Source organism: Lycorma delicatula, chromosome 12 (assembly GCF_047948215.1).
Source record: "Lycorma delicatula isolate Av1 chromosome 12, ASM4794821v1, whole genome shotgun sequence".
NCBI classification, from domain to species: Eukaryota; Metazoa; Arthropoda; class Insecta; order Hemiptera; family Fulgoridae; genus Lycorma; species Lycorma delicatula.
In genome coordinates, this window is record NC_134466.1 from 2782456 (window position 1) to 2800414 (window position 17959).

The 17959-nt window shown below is 33.3% G+C and overlaps 2 protein-coding genes across 5 annotated transcripts in view; both read right to left on the reverse strand.

Annotated features, from left to right (window-relative positions):
• Window positions 1-17959, reverse strand: part of LOC142333334 (dynein axonemal heavy chain 10-like) — a 363654-nt gene that overhangs the window by 230649 nt on the left and 115046 nt on the right. The window lies entirely within an intron of this gene.
• On the reverse strand, window positions 340-16315 carry LOC142333397 (uncharacterized). Of its 4 annotated transcripts, none has more exons than XM_075380447.1 (5): window positions 16215-16315; window positions 11314-11466; window positions 7552-7680; window positions 5105-5240; window positions 2592-2722 (listed from the first exon to the last, which is right to left on the reverse strand). In XM_075380447.1, the coding sequence occupies exons 2-4, from the start codon at window positions 11461-11463 to the stop codon at window positions 5118-5120; spliced, it is 402 nt and encodes a 133-aa protein (XP_075236562.1). In that variant the 5' UTR covers window positions 11464-11466; window positions 16215-16315; the 3' UTR covers window positions 2592-2722; window positions 5105-5117. The 4 variants fall into 4 exon arrangements, with proteins under 4 accessions (XP_075236565.1, XP_075236564.1, XP_075236562.1 ...); XM_075380448.1 differs by having other exon boundaries at window positions 2595-2722; window positions 5099-5240; XM_075380450.1 differs by lacking the exons at window positions 5105-5240; window positions 7552-7680 and adding an exon at window positions 340-651 and having other exon boundaries at window positions 2594-2722.

Here is a 17959-nt window from a genome sequence, read left to right on the forward strand (position 1 = left end):
CAAGTTTTATTATTAAATGACTTTTGACAAAAGTTACAAATATAACTTTTCTCCTTAGTATGAATATTTAAATGCGATTTTAAATTAGAACTTTGATTAAAAGACTTCTGACAGAATGTACAAACATAATTTACCTCTTTTGTATGAATATTTAAATGTTATTTAAATATTATATTTTATGTATTTAAATATATTTAAAATAGAACTTTGATTAAAAGACTTCTCACAAAATGTACAAACATAATTTTTCTCTTTTGTATGATTATTAAGATGTCTCTTTAAATAGCTTTTACAATTAAATGACATTTGACAAAAGTTGCAAACAAAATTTCTCTCATTTTTATGAATATTAAGATGTGTCGTTAAATTGCTTTTAATATTAAATGACTTTTGACAAAATTTACATACATAATTTTTCTCCTTGGTGTGTAAATTAATATGCATCTTTAATTAAGAAACATCACTAAAACATTTTTGGCAGAAATTACAATCATAATTTTTCGTTTTTGTATGAATATTTAAATGTGATTTTGAATTATAACTTTGATTATATTCAATGGATTTTTCTTTCATAATTCCATCATATACTGAATTATTTATTTACACATCTCTTTTGAGTAATGCGATTCTTGGTACTTCCCTTGGAGGTTCCTTTATCAATAATAACCTGTAAATAAAAAATTACTAATAATTCAAAGGTAATTATGAATAACGTAAAACTATTTGAATTACAATAACATTAACACGTATAAAAAAATTGAATATTTTAAAGATATATTCATAATCAAAGTGGTTTTGGATATTAATTAATCATCAATGAGTTAACTTAATTATAATAAGGTACTTTACTTATCTTATATTTACACATTTGGTTGAAACTTTATTATCACAAGTATGTTTTAGGAAAACAAAACTATTTTGCAAATTTATAACAGGTAAATATATTTATTATATACGTTTTATCAATATGCATGTATCAGACCTACCCATGCGTTTTATATACAGGAAGTCTGGGCTGAAAGCATCCAAAACTAATTGCCTACATTTAAGAAAACGGTCATAGTAATCTCTTAAATGTAGGGTCAAATGACAGAATGTATCTCAAAAATTTGTTCAGTATACTCTTAGAGTCAGCAGCATATACAAACCTTTATGAATAACCACTTTATGAATAAAGTGACAAATGAAGAGGTATTGCGGCAAATAGATGAAGAAAGAAGCATTTGGAAAAATATAGTTAAAAGAAGAGACAGACTTATAGGCCATATCCTAAGGCATCCTGGAATAGTCGCTTTAATATTGGAAGGACAGGTAGAAGGGAAAAATTGTGTAGGCAGGCCACGTTTGGAATATGTAAAACAAATTGTTAGGGATGTAGTATGTAGAGGGTATACTGAAATGAAACAACTAGCACTAGATAGGGAATCTTGAAGAGCTGCATCAAACCAGTCAAATGACTGAAGACAAAAAAAAAAGGTCTTATAATGCCGCAGATGCTCCCAAACATCTGGCAAGAGTTAGATTATTGTCTAGGCATCTGACCAGCTAAAAAAAAGTGCATACACTGAAGTTGACTAACGTACATTAAAACATGACGAGTTGCTAAGTTTATTTTAAAAAAAAAGAAAGAAAGTTATTAAATTATATTAAGATTAGTTATTGCTATATATATATATATATAAATAATACAATGATAAATTTATAATAATTATAATAAAAACACCTCCTACTGTTTGCTTTTTTTTAATTCTTACAAATTAGCATTTGTGTGGTACACAACTTTTCATCAATGTATTTAATACGTCTGATGAAGTGGTGCACACTGTAAGAGCGCTAATATGTATATTTACACATACAGGGTGAGAAACATAAAACTGAACTGAGAGAGCTTGAACTGCAGTTATTTAAATGTACCTTTATCACTGCTTCTATTAACATCATTTTTGGTGTGTATGTTAGTACTCTAACCTACTGCTGTCAGTTGTTAACTATTCATGCTTCACTGCAATAAGTTTCATTCCTTGAGTTGTGCTTTTCTGACGCCTTAATAGATCAAGGAATGGGTTGCTAATCAGTGTTCTTAAATCCTTTCCAGGAACACATCAAATATTCGCTAAAAAATTTCTGAATAATAGAATCCCAGCTAAGAGCAGCATATACAATTCAGTTAGAAAAAGGCATAAAACAAAATTGAATGAATAATCCAAGAATTGAAAGAAAAAATAGGCCAAAAAAGAATTGTTTTAAACAATTTTCAATTGTTAAACAACTGATTTCCAAAGAGTTAACTATTAGATCAGCTTGGTAGACTAAATATACACACACACACACACACAAACAAGCTTACATAAACTGTATGTAATCCAAAATTTACATAATAAAAAGTTAACACAGTGGAGCACCAATTTTCCAGATATCCAACTAACTACACTTCTTAGTAATTTAAAAAAAAATTAATACATTATTTTAAAAATTTAAAGACTATTCAAATAAATATTTTTTTCAAAAGGATTTTTTTTATCAATCTTTATTTTACTGGATTTTTTAACTGAATCTTTGTAATTCGTTTAGCAAAAATAATATTTATCCTTACTCTTTCATTTTCAACTTTTAAATTTTCTAATATAACCAAGTTCATCTCTTCAATTGCTAAAGGATCTTTTTCAATATCACCATTAATAACATTTGGCGGTTCCTCTTTCAGTTGTAGTAAACCTAATTCCTGTAATACAAAACAAAATTTGAATGCTATAAAGTAAATATATTTATGATTATTTGTATAATTTATAAAATAATAATAAATTGCAACTCTAATTCACTTTCAACACACATTAACAGTTCAGCGACTGTTATATTATTATTATTATTATTAGACTTTAATGTGCAAGGTTTTGCGTGGGAAAACCACTAAAATGTTTCTTTTGTAAAATTTTAACATCCAAATGTAAGTCTTAAAGTGCTGCTACTCACCTTAAAACTTATGCTACAAATTGTAATATTTACAATCAAACAAGTGTTTGATTGAATTACTGTTGCAGTAATTCTCCTGATTTAGTTTTTTCTAATCTTACTGACATTAGTGTTAATATTGCTTATGGTGAAATATTTTATCGTGATAAATATCATTTACCACATTGACCATAATTTGAATTCTTATCTCATATCTGAAAAATATATACCAGATTATAAAAATATAAATTTTGGAAGATACAAAATTTCCTTGATGAGTTTGGTTCTAAATAATATTAATTTTTTTACAGCCACTTAAACATGAAGCTTTTTTACTGGAACGTGGAAATGGAATTTTGTAGGAAAAGAAAATTGCCATGCTTGACTGGGACTTGATATTCAAATAGAAATTTTTGCAGATGAATTGCAACAATGTATTAAAAATGTTCTTGATTGTCCTGCACCAAAAGTACTTACAAAAAAACACAATTTTCAAAGTGTTTTTCTAGTGTACTTATAATTACTATTATTAACCCCTTACCACTCTTTGACGGAATATTCTGACGTAGCTGATTAGTACAATTGAAGTGTTTATTGGAACTATGTGATGTCTACTTTTTGTCTGGTGACAATTCGTTCTGTCATAATAATTCACCATTTCATAATTTTTTTTTTTTTTTAGTAGTATTCTGCAATAATAGATAACACCAACTGTTTGTTTATTACAGTATAAAATGACAGATTTTCATGTGTAAAATATATATCTATATATATATATACACACATATGTGAATATATATGTGTGTGTGTGTGTATACATATTTATACAAATGTGTATATATGTGTATTATATTGTACAAAGTGAAATTATCTATAAATAAACCAGTATATAAATGTATTATTATGGAAATATTTTGTGTGTAGGTAAAATTATAAAGCTTACTGTGTAAATTTTTGTATATATGTTATGAAAAATCTGCAAATGTTTGAGCGTGCATATGTACACACCTGCATATGTTTGTAATGTGTGAGTAATATATCCTGGATGGAAAAAGTTTGCAGAACTGAATTAAAAATTTGAAATTCCAAACGCAATAACTTCACCAAAATTGAGTTGCACCTAAATACGGTCCATCTGGCTATATCTAGCAGAATTTTGGACGTTCTGTAATATATTATACAGAGCTATCCTTGCTTATGAATGTTAATTTTGTTATGTACTTATGTTTTTTATTTTTTTAATGCGATCTTGTATCGATGGGTTTTATGCTTGTCTATCTGAATTAAAATTAACAACACTTCCAAAATTTATAAACTTACCAAATACCAAACAACCAGCCTTTGGTTTAGGAAAAACAACAATCACAAAATTCTAACAAGTACTTTGAAAATTATTAAACTATCAGGAATCTGAGGTTAGATTTCAATTCCAAATTCAGCAATATGAACTAAAAAATCCAAACCACCTAATGAAAAAATCATCCAGAAAATAAACAACAAGGCAACGGTGCAAGCTTGATTGAACCGGAATTACAGAAAAAATCATGAAAACAGCCAAAAAAAAAGCTGAACTTCAGAAGTAAAATTCATGTTTGAAATATCAGGATAATTGGAAATTAAAACAGAAGACAACAAATCGGTTTAACATAAACTCTTTTTATCTGTGTCCTAGGGAAAGTAATAATAGAATGGGATAAGAACATGAAAAAAGTTGAGACAACCTAAATAGAATCGGATTGGAAATAAAAAGAAATTGCAATTAACTGCTTAACCTTAGCCGATGATGTTACAATTTTCTTGGAGAACCTCAAAAAGGCAGCAGAACAAGAAAACCAGCTAAAATAAATTGCACGGAAAATAAGGCTAAAAATTTATTTCAAAAAGGCAGAATTTGTAACCGACCAAGATCCCCCCCAGGACCCAAAAAACAAAATATGGAAAAATCAATAAGTAAAATTTAAATATACGTCAGAGAAATAATAAATGAATGATTTAGATAAAGAATTGTTTGATTTCTTTAAAGCAAAAGAATGAAGAACTCTTAGAAAACAAGAAATGAAAATATATAGAAGAATAAGAAATGAATGCAAAATACTACTTCATGGTCCTCAGTCAGCAAAACATACAAAGAAAAATTAAAAAAGCTTACACGCACAGATGCATCAGTTTCAGTTGTGTGATGTGGTAAATAAAAGCATATCGTTTCTGCTGATCGGTCTTTCTAATTTAATATCTTTATTAAGAGGAATAGATTCATTAATAAAAGTATTATTTTCAGGCCCATTCATTATCTGTACAAAAAAAGCCAAAAAACAGAAACAAAGATTAAAATAAACATCCATAATAAAAAAAATATATGTATAAAAAAAGAATGTTCATAAGCATCTCACTTGTAATTACTTAATGATTGTCCTGGTTTATGCTTTATGGTGGCTTGAATGAGGTTATACTTGATTCTAATGCAAGCTATCTTTATTAAAAATATAAGAACAAGCAAATAATATTAACATATTGATTGCCATGTGGCTCACATTAAATCTGTGTGAGACCATGTCTCACTGATTCTTTGAATCTTAGTAAAGTATGTGATTTTTCGTCTTTTTTTTCTTTTTACTTGCTTGTATGATGTAAACGAAGTATTGTCATCATGAAAAATTTCACTTTTCAGATTTCAATGGAAATATTTATTTTGACCATCCCTGAATCCAATTTGACTAGTTTTGGAGTGATGTCCGTACATACGTGTAGTATATATCTCGCATAACTCAAAAACAATTAGCCGTAGGATGTTGACATTTTGGATTTAGGGATGTCATAACATCTACTTGTGCACCTCCCCTTTTGATTGCAATTGACCGAAAGTGTCATCATGAAGCACATTTCGGTTACAAAAGTAACTTTGTAGCACCCCTACCTCTTCAACAGTACATGCCCAACGATGCAACTGATACAAGGCCGAGGGCCACCAAGTTGGTGACCCTTTATTAACCTATTCAAAACTAAAACTCTTGTGAGAACACCACTGCTGACACCTAACGAGCGAACAAGCATTCCACGGTGATCCCATCATACCCGGGAGTCATTTTATGTCTTGCAAAACTGCAAGTAACCTGCTGCACCTCAGCCTCGGTAATCTCCAAAATGTAATGCCACCACTGTCCAATATACAGATATTTTTGGAGCCATTTTCAAAGAATTTATGTGGAGCCAATCTGGAAGTATTAAAATGCTTTCCAATATGTGTATACATACATCTTCCACAAATCAATATGGTTTTTTCTGTATTCTTTGGACTAAATTTTATGTGGTTTTATTTAAACCGCTCACTCTGTTCTCTCAAATATGATAAGGCTTCACAATTAGCCAACGCAATTGGAAACATTGTTCGACAACCTTGACTGTTGTTTCATTGCACTACTGGCTTGTTTCACAAGCACTACATTATTATTTGTGCACTTCGGATTAACATGTACTTCATCGCTAATGATGTCAAATTTATAACGATCTCATGATAAATATATCACTACAATATATATTTTAATGTTATTTTTCAGGAAAATGTTTATCATATTTTCCCTGGATGGGTTAGATAAGTTATTTTATAATAAATTACACCTTGCAAATAAACTATTATTATAATTTTTTTTTTTAATATGAATTTATTATTTCTGGAGTATTACAAAAGACATTAACAATATATACATTTTATTTTTTTTAATGTGTACGTTGCAATTTGTCCGACTAGTGAACAATAAAGTAATTCTACTATGATCCAATTAGATGAGGATGATCTGTAATCTTTTACACTTAGGCCTACCATTCCTATCCCATTGACGTATGGTTAATTGAACCCCTACCACCAAAGCAAATAATTAGTATGCACGGTTTAGTTTTTAAATCCATATAAAAGCAACTAACTTTTACTAGGTTTAAACCTGAGAACCTTTGACTTCGAAAATCAGCTGTTAAACAACTGATTTATGAGTTAACCACTAGACCAGCTTGGTGGGATAAATATATATATATATATACACATTCACGCACACTTGAGTTAAGAAATTAACTATATGGAATCCAAAATTTATTATGTAATAATAATGAAAAGTTAACAGTAGGGCACCAATTTTCCAGATGTCCAACTAACTACAATGCTTAAATTCAGAGTAGGTAATTTTTAAAAAAACTAAAACATTACTTGAAAAATTTTAAGACAATTCAAATAAATATTTTCCTTAAAAGGACTTTTTATCAATCTTTATTTTACTGGATTTTTTTAACTGACTTTTTGTAATTCATTTAGCTAAAACAACGTGTATATTTAGGCCTTTGTTAAACTAATTTCTACACACTGGTTTTTTAGTAGCACTTTACAGTTTTTTCTTACACTACATATATTCAAAAATTTATTTTAATATTACTGAAATACATTGATTTTTCTATATTTTTTTCCATATCGTATTACTTATTAAATATTAGAATGATATGTACAGTATGTATAATAGCCATTTTATAAATTACCCTTTCCAATTATCCAGCTTTGGCCTTGCAAAGATCCATCTGGGTAATTGGTTTTCTATTGAATACAAAATCTAATACACTTACCCTTTCATTTTCAACTTTAAAATTTTCTGATTTAACCAAATTGATCTCTTCAATTGCTAAAGGATCTTTTTCAATATCACCATTAATAACATCTAGCGGTTCCTCTTTCAGTTGTACTAAACCTACTTCCTGTAATACAAAACAAAATTTCAATGCTATAAAGTAAATATATTTATGATTATTTGTATAATTTATAAAATAATAATAAATTGCAACTCTAATTCACTTTCAACACACATTAACAGTTCAGCGACTGTTATATTATTATTATTATTATTAGACAACTTTAATGTGCAAGGTTTTGCGTGGGAAAACCACTAAAATGTTTCTTTTGTAAAATTTTAACATCCAAATTTAAATCTTAAGTGCTGCTACTCACCTTAAAACTTATGCTACAAATTGTAATAGTTACAATCAAATAAGCTGTTGAACTGTTGCAGTAATTCTAAATCAATCATAAATGCCATGTTCCAACTAAGAGAGAAATAACTACGATAAATATAAAAAAAAGTCAAAGATTTCTGGGAACTCCAGAACCAAACAAACCAAAGAAATAGAAATTGCACAAATTCAAATAGGAGGTTTTAATATCCAAATGGGCAGAGAAAGAAGGTACAGAAATATCATCGAAAAAAGGACACCACAGAAAAGGACCAACAAATATGGACAAAAACTTGTGGCACTCTACAAGACATATCACCTCATATCTAAATCAACATACTTTAAAATGAAAAAGAATAAACTTAAGACATGTAAACACCCAAATTGGACGAAAGGAGAGTGGCAACTAGAATATGTATGCATAGACAAGGAATTAAGAAAGGCAACGTCTGACAGAATGAAGAAATACTGTGAGAACAGGAAACTAAAACATCCTAACTAAACTTGACTAAAGTGGTCCTATGAAGACTGTAAAGGTAGGAAAAAAATAATACATTCTGCATGCCAAAAAAATTGTACTTAAATTATAAAATTACATATTAGGTAATTATTAGTAAAAATACATACATTAAACAAAAAAAACAAGATACATTCATTTCTGTAAAAAAAAAAACAAAAAACAAAGAAACTGGTAATGGGCTAATAAAAAAAGCTCCATAAACTTCATAAAACTACTTATTATCAAAAATTACTTAATAACAAAGTGTACGAGAGGGTGCTGAAAAGTTCCTGGCTTTGATGCCTTGTGGTTGAAATAGAAAAACAACTTTGGGCTCATCTGAAAGTTTGAAATCTTAGTACGTGCAAATATCAGATGTTCAGGAATCACACATTTTTTTATTTTGTAGGTAAAACCCAAGGTGGCAGGGTTTCAAGCAAGTTTCTCGTCAGTGGAGTTACGGGTCCTCATGAAGTTTTTGTTTCTCCAGGGAAAGTCAGCAAAGTCATTCACAATGAGATGTTACAAACACTGGGAGAGAAGCGTGCTTCCTACAGCACTGTGAAAACTTTGATATCCTGTTTCAAGACTGGCCATTTCACTGTGTAAGATGAGCCCCACAGTGAGCACCCTCAAATCACAGCTGACACTGCAACATGCAATGCTGTTCACGAGCTCATTCTTGAGGACCGGCGAATATCTGCCAAAAAGATACCCAGATACTAGACATCTCCAGGGAGCATGTTGGTTTCATTAGTAATACAATCCTAGACATGCGCAAGCTTTCAGCGAAGCGGGTGCCCAAATGTTTGAACTGTGATCAATGGAAGGAACGAGTTGAGACATCCAAAGCTGTTTTGCACAATTCTGAAGTTCCAAAAGCCTTTTTGGCTAGGCTGGTGACCGAGGATGAAACTTAGCTTCACATTTACGATCCTGAAACCAAGGAAAAGTCAAAGGAATGGTACCACAGCGGTTCCCTGCAGCCGAAGAAGTTCCGCACCCAGAAATCGGCCAAAAAAGTGATGGTATCCATTTTTCTGGGACAAATACAGTTTTCTGTTTGTGGACTATTTACCTCAAAGATCTAGTATAACCAGACAGTATTATGCTAGCCTGCTGAACCAGTTGAAGGAGGTAATTAGGAAAAAATGTTGAAGAAAGTTGGCCAAAGGAATCCTTCTGTTGCATGAAAATACACCTGTGCACACGTTCAATGTTGTAACTACCAAACTGATAACCTTGGGCTTCCAACCCGTTCAATCATCCTTCCTACTCACCAGACCTAGCCCCTTCGGAATATTATCTGTTTCTGAACTTGAAGAAACGCCTGCAAGGTATTCATTTTGAAGACATTGAAGATGTCAGACTGCTGAGAGCTGGTTTTGCGCCCAATCACAGGTATTTGATTTGCACAGACCAGAAAAGCTGCAACAACGATGTACTAAGTATATCAGTCTCAGGGAAGAATATATTGAATAAATAGATAATTTCAAAACTCTGGCTCTATTCCTTCTAGGCAAAGCAAGGAAATTTTCAGCGTCCCCTCGTACGTAGTACTCTTATAAAAATAATACTCTATTTATAAAAATTAAAATAAATTGCAACTCTAATTCACTTACAACACACATTAACAGTTCAGCGACTGTTATATTATTATTATTATTAGACGACTTTAATGTGCAAAGTTTTTCATGGGAAAATCACAAAAACCTTTCTTTTGTTAAATATTAACATCCAAATTTAAATGTTAAAAATGCTAAAGACAGTAACAAAATTCTAGCAAGTACTTTGAAAAACTATTAAACTACGAGGAACCTAAGGTCAGATTTCAATTCCAAAATTCAGCAATATGAACTGACAAATCAAAAACACATAAGGAAATAAAAATAGACAAACTCATCAAGAAAATAAACAAGGTAACAGGTAACAACAAGGTAACAGGCTTGATTGCAGCAGAATTACTAAAGGATCATGCAAACAGCAAAGAAAAAACTTAAGTAAGCGATATGGAAAACTCAAAAAAATTCCACAAGATTGGAAAAAAGCATTAATACATCCACTACACAAATATGGAAATGATACAGAAGTAAATAACTACAAAAGGATTAACCTCTTACCTATGACATACAAAATCCTTTCAAAAGGACTTCAAATTAGAATTAATTAATCGCAGATTAAGGCTAAAAAAGTTAATCAAAAAGACAGAATTCATAACCGTCCAAGATTCCTTAAAGTTCCTAAATAACAAAATATGGGAAAATCAATAAAGTCAACAAATTTAAATATATGGGAGAAATAACCCAAATTAGTGGTTTAGATAAAAAAGCCAATCAAGCACGAATGAGAATATTAAAATAAGCCTACCAACTAACAAATGATATCTTCAACAAAAAGAATATCTCAGAAGATGCCTAAATCAGATACTAAAATAATCAAGTAGAAATAAGTACAGATGTACCTGTTACATCAGATGCATATTCAGTTTAAAAACAGACAACTTAGTCCAACAGAATAAAAGAAGGTAAAAACTTGAGAAAAGTCCTATGACCAATAAGAATACAAGAATATAAATGGAAATTACGAATACAATGAAACCAAGAAAATGCCAATATCCACCTGAAAAAGAAGAGCAAAATCATTTTTAACCCTCACAAAACCGATCTTCTACCACATTTACAGCAAAAAGAATGGAAATCAACAATAGATTTCAGTGGTTTCAAATGAAATGAAAATATTTGAAGGCGATAGTACATTATAGAAAAATGTTAAGATTTCAAACAGAAGGATAAACAAAAAAACAGTAAAACACAAAGAATGAGAAATTAATGCAAAATATTGCTTCATAGTCCTCAGATGGCCAAACATAAAAAAAAGCTTACATGCTCAGATGATTTATCAGTTTCAGTCACATGGGGTGGTAAAAAAAAGCATGTCATTTCTGCTACATTTTCTTGTTCAGTCTCTAATTTAACATCTTTATTAAGAGGCAGAGCTTCATTAATAAAAGTATTATTTGCAGGTGCGGTCATTATCTGTAAAAACAAATAAAAATAAAAAATATATCCATAATAAAAATATACATTTACAAATACTGTTATAAACACTCTCTTGTAATTACTGAATGGCTGTTCTTGTTTTATGGTGGCTTAAATGAAGTTATGTTTGATACTGATGCAAGTATTCTTAGTGAAAAGAATAAGAACAGCAAAATAATATTAACATAATGATTACCACGAGCACCTCACCTTAAATCTATCTGTGAGGCCGTGTGACACAGCTTGTGGCTCACTGATTCTTATACAGAGTAAAGACGTTACTGAAAAACCCAAAATGACTAGGAAATAATTTGATTTCTAAAGAAGAAACAACAGCTGAAAATTTGATTTCACATGCAGTAGCAACAGATAATAACGAGGATAGCTACCAAAACCTTCCAGTTATCAAAAAGGGTACTGGTTCTCTTTTTCAAGAAACACTTTCAAATCATAAAGAGGCTATATAGAATGTCAAAGCATCTGAATGAAATGAAGCGATAGGTAAAGAAATAAATTCTTTTCATCAGAATCAAACATAGCAGCTACCGAAGAAATATCCAGATTGCCAAGGGTGGATAGGTGTTTACTGTCAAAACTGATTTGGAAGACATAATTAACTATAAAGCAAGACTCATTGCTAAGGGCTATATCCAACTTCCAGCAAACTTTTCGTTTACTCCTCGGAAAAAGGATGGAACATAACGCCGTTTCATGTAAAGACATTGTTCCTCAATGGACAACTAAACAAGAATGTACTCAAGTGATAATAACCTTAAGGATATGAGATTGAAAAAATATGTATGCAAACTATGAAAAAGTTGTTACGGCCTTAAACAAGCTTCAAAGTGTTGGTATAAATACTTAACGTACTTCTTATAACAGTATGTTCTAGAAGAAAGCAAGAATGATCCTTGTATGCATCACATTAAGAAATTGTAGTGTTTTTCATGTTGATAAGTCTTATTATAAGTCCTTCTTCAAAGATCATGGGCATAATAACAAAGTTAAATTCTGAATTTGAATTATAATCACATGAAGTTGACAATTATCTTCGGATAAAGATTACTTTAATGGAAAAATTTATACAGATAGATAAGTTATGCAATAGATATGACCATGCAAAGATAATTTTACAAAAATATAGTTTTGACAACTGTAAACCATTACTTTTACCACTTAAATTTGGTTGTAAATCTGGAAACTCTCCTCTAATCTCCCGGTGGACATTACAGGGAAATGGTTGGAAACAAATTATTTAGCTAGTGGAACTCTCCTTAATTCTTTAAAGACCACCTGACAGTTCTTCATCAGGTTCAGTTTATGCTAAAAAGACCAACAGCTGATTTTTTGTCAATCTCATTTTGAGCGAGAAAGAAGAACTGATGAAATTTCATCAGTATCAAAATGATGTTTCTACTGATCACATGTTTGGGTGTCAGGACAGTCCACTTGATAAGAGGTTACATTTGTTATTGTTCAAAGTCAAATATAACATCGCAATTAATATTCAGATGGTAAACAAAAATAATTACTTTGAACTTAACAACTGTTTATGCTTTTATTTTTATAGAACATTTAATCATGTTTGTTGTGTAATATAACAAACAAATAATTGTTATTGTATTGAGTTGGCTGTGAAATCATAGTTTGTTCAGAATGAAAAGGAAGCTTTATTACAACACAGTATTCTTGTGCGAACATGGCAGGTTCGCACAGGATGAGGTGATTGCCGCAATTAACAAGTTAAATAACAAGAAGAGTCCGGGCCCAGATGGAGTTCCGGCAGCGGTCATTAAAGGCCTGGCCAGAATAGTACCGTGGGAGATGACGGAAATTTTGAGTTATGGGCTGCAACACCGCACTTCCCTCAATGCTGGAAGGAGGCCAGAACGGTTTTTCTTCCCAAACCGAATACAAACCCAGGCGTTTGCGAGTACCATCCTATCAGCCTCATAAATAATATGGGTAAGGCTGCTGAGAGACTTCTTGCTACCAGGATCCAAGAGGAGCTGGACCTAAACGGAAGACTACATTTGGAGCAATATGGATTCCGTAAGGGCCTTTCGACACTGGATGCGATAAACAGGGTGGTTAGCTGGGCGGCAGAGGTATGGAGCGGTACTTGGAGGACCAGAAGGATCCCATTGATGTTCCAGTTAGATATCAAAAATGCGTTTGGCTCGGTACCGTGGACGGCCATTGTAGCGGCGCTCAGAGAAATGAATGTTAGTGACCACTTGCTAAACCAGGTTGACTGCCTGATAGCTGGACGGAGGTTCGCACTTTGGAGGGGGTGGTGAGATTTCCGGTCTTCGGTGGAGTTCCGCAGGGGTCTGTGTTAGGCCCCTTGCTATGGAACATCTTTTACGACCGGGTGCTCCGGTTGCCTTATCCGGAGGGAGTCAGCGTAGTCACTTACGCTGACGACATTGCACTATTGGTGGAAGATAAGGAAATTGGTGATGCAGAGAATAAAGCAAATCGCTCCCTTCGACTCATAGACAACTGGCTAATAAACAACAACATGGAGGTATCCCCGGCAAAAAGCAAGTGTATCCTCTTCACGGGTAGGAGAAGACTGCGCGGCGTTCTGGTCGTGATCCGTGGAGAGGTTATAACTGAGGTCAAGGATACAAAATATCTAGGGGTGACAATAGATAAAAGTCTCAAGTTTGGTAGGCATATAGAAAATGTGTGCAAAAAAGTAGGGCTCACCATAAAAGCCATCAGGAGATTATTCGTGGAACACACAGTACCGGGGGCCTCTAAACGGAAACTGATTGCGTCGGCGGCGGTGTCTGCGGCGTTATACGCGGAGCCGGTTTGGGCTGACGCAATCAGGATACAAAGAAACAAGGATAAACTGCAAAGAATGCACAGAACGGCATTGTTGAGAGTGGTGGCAGGGTATCGTACTCTGTCATATGAAGCTATATGTGTGCTTGCGTCGGTCCCGCCGATAGAACTTCAGATCAAGAGCAGGAAAGCGAGAGCGGAAGGGTGTAGTAGAGCTGAGACCGAGGCGATGACCCAACAGTGGTGGAAAGAAGTACGGGCAGAGACTAACGCTGAGGCCTTGACCGGAAGGTTAATAAGTGATTTGGACGCATAGCTGGATCGCCAACATGGCGAGGTGAACTTTTACATAACACAGATGATGTCGGGTCATGGATGTTTTGGTTACTATTTAAAAAGATTCGGCAAGAGAGACACACCCAACTGCGACTACTGCCAGGAGGTGACGACGCAGAACATACGATGTTCGAATGCCGAAGATGGGCACAATACAGACAATTCATAGCAGTCAATAACCTGAACGCGAATAACATAGTAGAGTGGTCGCTAAGGAGGGAGCAGAACTGGAACGTTTTTAACAATTTCGCCGGTACGGTTCTTCGCACTAAGGAAGAGGAAGTGCGACCAAGGAATCGTTAGGTTCAATCGTAAATAGGGTGAGGTGGACAGCCCCGTCTCTGAGAGCCTGTATGCCCTGGCGTGCAGGTTTCGGTGAGGGGACGGGGACTCCGGGGAGATTTCGCGGAGATAAAATTAAAAGACCTAGACCCGACCGGCGTGGCTGGTTTTGGGGGTGCGCACGCTCCTTGTGCTGGTCGCGCCGGGTTGAGGCAAATGGCATAAAGTCCGAGATCGGGTTTCTGTCGGCGGGGGTGGGGAACGGCATAGCCGGGCTTTGCCCTCGTCGGCGGGAATTAGAGGCAGGCAAGAAAAGATCTAGTACCGGGGCGGTTGACCTGCCGCGCCGGGTGTAAAACCGGTGGGCGGGAAGACCGCCTTAGAGTCAAAAGACACGTCTCTGAGCCGAGTATACTTAATTGGATGTCCGGCCCTGGGATGTAGGAAAAAAAAAACACTGTATTTATTGGCCTGTGGTATAGTTTATAGATAAGCAGAGAACACTGTACGTTTATCATTGTTTCTGATGTTTGCTATAATACATAAAATGGGAGGTAAATTTCAAACACGATTAAGATTGATCAGAATCTTAGGAATGTTCAATCTGATAGTGATTTGTGTACTGACAGTTCTAAAAAAACTTAATTTTACAGATTTGAATAAAATTTATCAATTTCTAGTCAAAAATCATGAAATTTTAAGGTTTAGGCACTGCACAGTTTTTTTACAAACAATAATATAAGCATTTTTTTTAAACAATCTCCAAAAAATGTTCGAACCTCAAAGGGTTAAAAACTGTGGCAGACCAGTTGTGTGGTAAAGTAATTGCAGAAATGAGCATCACTCTCTTCTATGAAACCTGAATGTTGCTGCAATAGAGACAACCAAATGGTTGGTTTGGCTTGACATCTAGTTAAAGGAAGTTTGTGCACTTGATGTTAATTCAAAGCCATATTAATCAGAGTGCCATTAAAGTTAAAAAAAAAAACCCCGATGTTCCACAATAAATACAAATCATATCGAAACTAGATACGACCATTATGTGAGGAAGCTTGTGAAAGCGGATAGCTTCATTGTCTGAAAAACAGGCAGCAGATACATTCACAAAAGGATCATCATCTGCTTAAAGGAATGGAGATTCTCATCGGTATTAAAATTCAGTATGAATTATAAAATTCTGTGAACTTGAATTATGAACAACGAGAGGCAATGTCATGGAATAAATATTTACGTAAAATGATTTACATCACAGGATTACGCCCACATTATCGATTTTTCATTAGAAAAAATAAATCAAACTTAAATTCTAATTATAGTATAAAATTACTTACTTAGTTAGATAAACAATTGAGAACCCCAACGAAAAATTAGTAAATAAATTAAATATATAAGTTTCTGTCACAATCCTTCAACAGAAATAGTAACAGTGATCAATGATGCCAAAACATAAAACTTTATACTACAATAAACGATGAGTTTGGGAAAAAAATATATATATATAAAAGATAATGCACATCAGAATTAATAAATAAATGTTTTTCACGAACATTTAAAAAAGTTCAATGAAAAAAAATGAATTTACTGAAATTTTTAAACATTTTTTTTTAAACATAAAAATCAAATAATATTAACGTTAATATATTAAACAACCGTTAATAATTTTTAATTACTTTACAGATACATGTCCATGATCGGAGATCTGTATAGCGACAAACTGACCCAAATTTTATATATATATTTTTTTATACTTCAAATATTTTATAAGAAATTAGTTTTTAGTTTTTTGGGTTTTTTTACGTCGTTGAGGACATCTACATACGCAAATAATAGCGTCCGGTAGGCATCGTGAATACCAGTGCTCTCTGGTGGATGGGTTTCAAATAACCAGACATCTCGGAGCCGGCCCTGATGTGCGAGTGGTAGCGTCTCGGCCTTTCATCCGGAGATCCCGGTCAGGCATGGCAGTTTTATACGCTACAAATCGTTCATATCTCATCCTATGTAGCAATACCTAACAATGGTCTCGGTCGACCTGATTGTACAAGACTATACTTCACTTACATTCACACATATCATCTTCTGAAGTAATACCTTACGGTTGTTCCCGAGGCTAAATAGAAAAGGAAAAGGCATGAGACTATCGACTAAATTCTTTAATCTATTAATTCGTCGGCGATTAATTTTTATAATCGACTACTCCGATTAATATTAGTCGGGAAAAGTAAGTATTAAATAAGGCGCACTCATACGGAACAAAGATGAGGCCGGTTTTATTCATCATTGTACAATTAATTACAAATAAGACATTCACTCACATTAATATTCCATCACATTCTCTATTTATCTGCATAAATATTTAGTGCAACGCATTTTATACTAAACGACGTGTTTAATTGTAATATCTGCTGTTTGTCTTTGCTGGACGGTAATAATCTTAAGTAACTATTTAAAATACTGGATTCATTCTTATTTTATAATTCTCTTTCTAATGTAGTTTATTAGGTCCGATACATAATAAATAATTTTTTTTTTCGTAATTGTAAGTTAGTTACTCTGTCCCGTTATAGTCGTTTACGAATTTTTTGGTTTGGTTTGTATTTCTCCCATCACCACCCCAATCGGTCGCCCAAAAGCATAAGACTAAATGTCTGTGCCACAAACTGCTACTGGGCCTCGAAACAGTTTAGCGACCAGTGTCCTAAATAGCTCCTAGAGCTTACCTAACAGCGTGAGCGGGCTAAGCGCGGTGCCATACACCACCGGCTTACGTTTCTCAACTGCTCACTTGTCATATATTTACTAAAATGGGTAGGCGCACCCTGTCAACTACTAAAAATAAATATGACATCCATAAATTAAAATTTACTTCGTCTAGACAGCAATTCGTTGCAACGCCTAGATCGCTGTATGCCAGCAAGTACCTGTCCACCATATTAAATCGCTTGGAGCCTTAATTGGCTTGTGGTCAGAGACGTATATGACGTCTCTAGGTTAGCTTCACACAACAGTGCGGTAGGAGCCTTTTCCCTTAGGTAAACTACTGATGTCGGTTCAACGTAGAAACCGCACCAAGGAA

What these genes read in the sequence shown, in the direction of transcription:
- LOC142333397 (XM_075380447.1), bottom strand. Translation starts at nt 11,463, where the DNA reads ATGACCGCACCTGCAAATAATACTTTTATTAATGAAGCTCTGCCTCTT. An exon ending in CTGATAAATCATCTGAGCAT is followed by an intron (nt 7,681 to 11,313) that starts GTAAGCTTTTTT and finishes TTTGTATTACAG; the next exon opens with GAAGTAGGTTTAGTACAACT. An exon ending in TTAAAGTTGAAAATGAAAGG is followed by an intron (nt 5,241 to 7,551) that starts GTAAGTGTATTA and finishes TTTTTTGTACAG; the next exon opens with ATAATGAATGGGCCTGAAAA.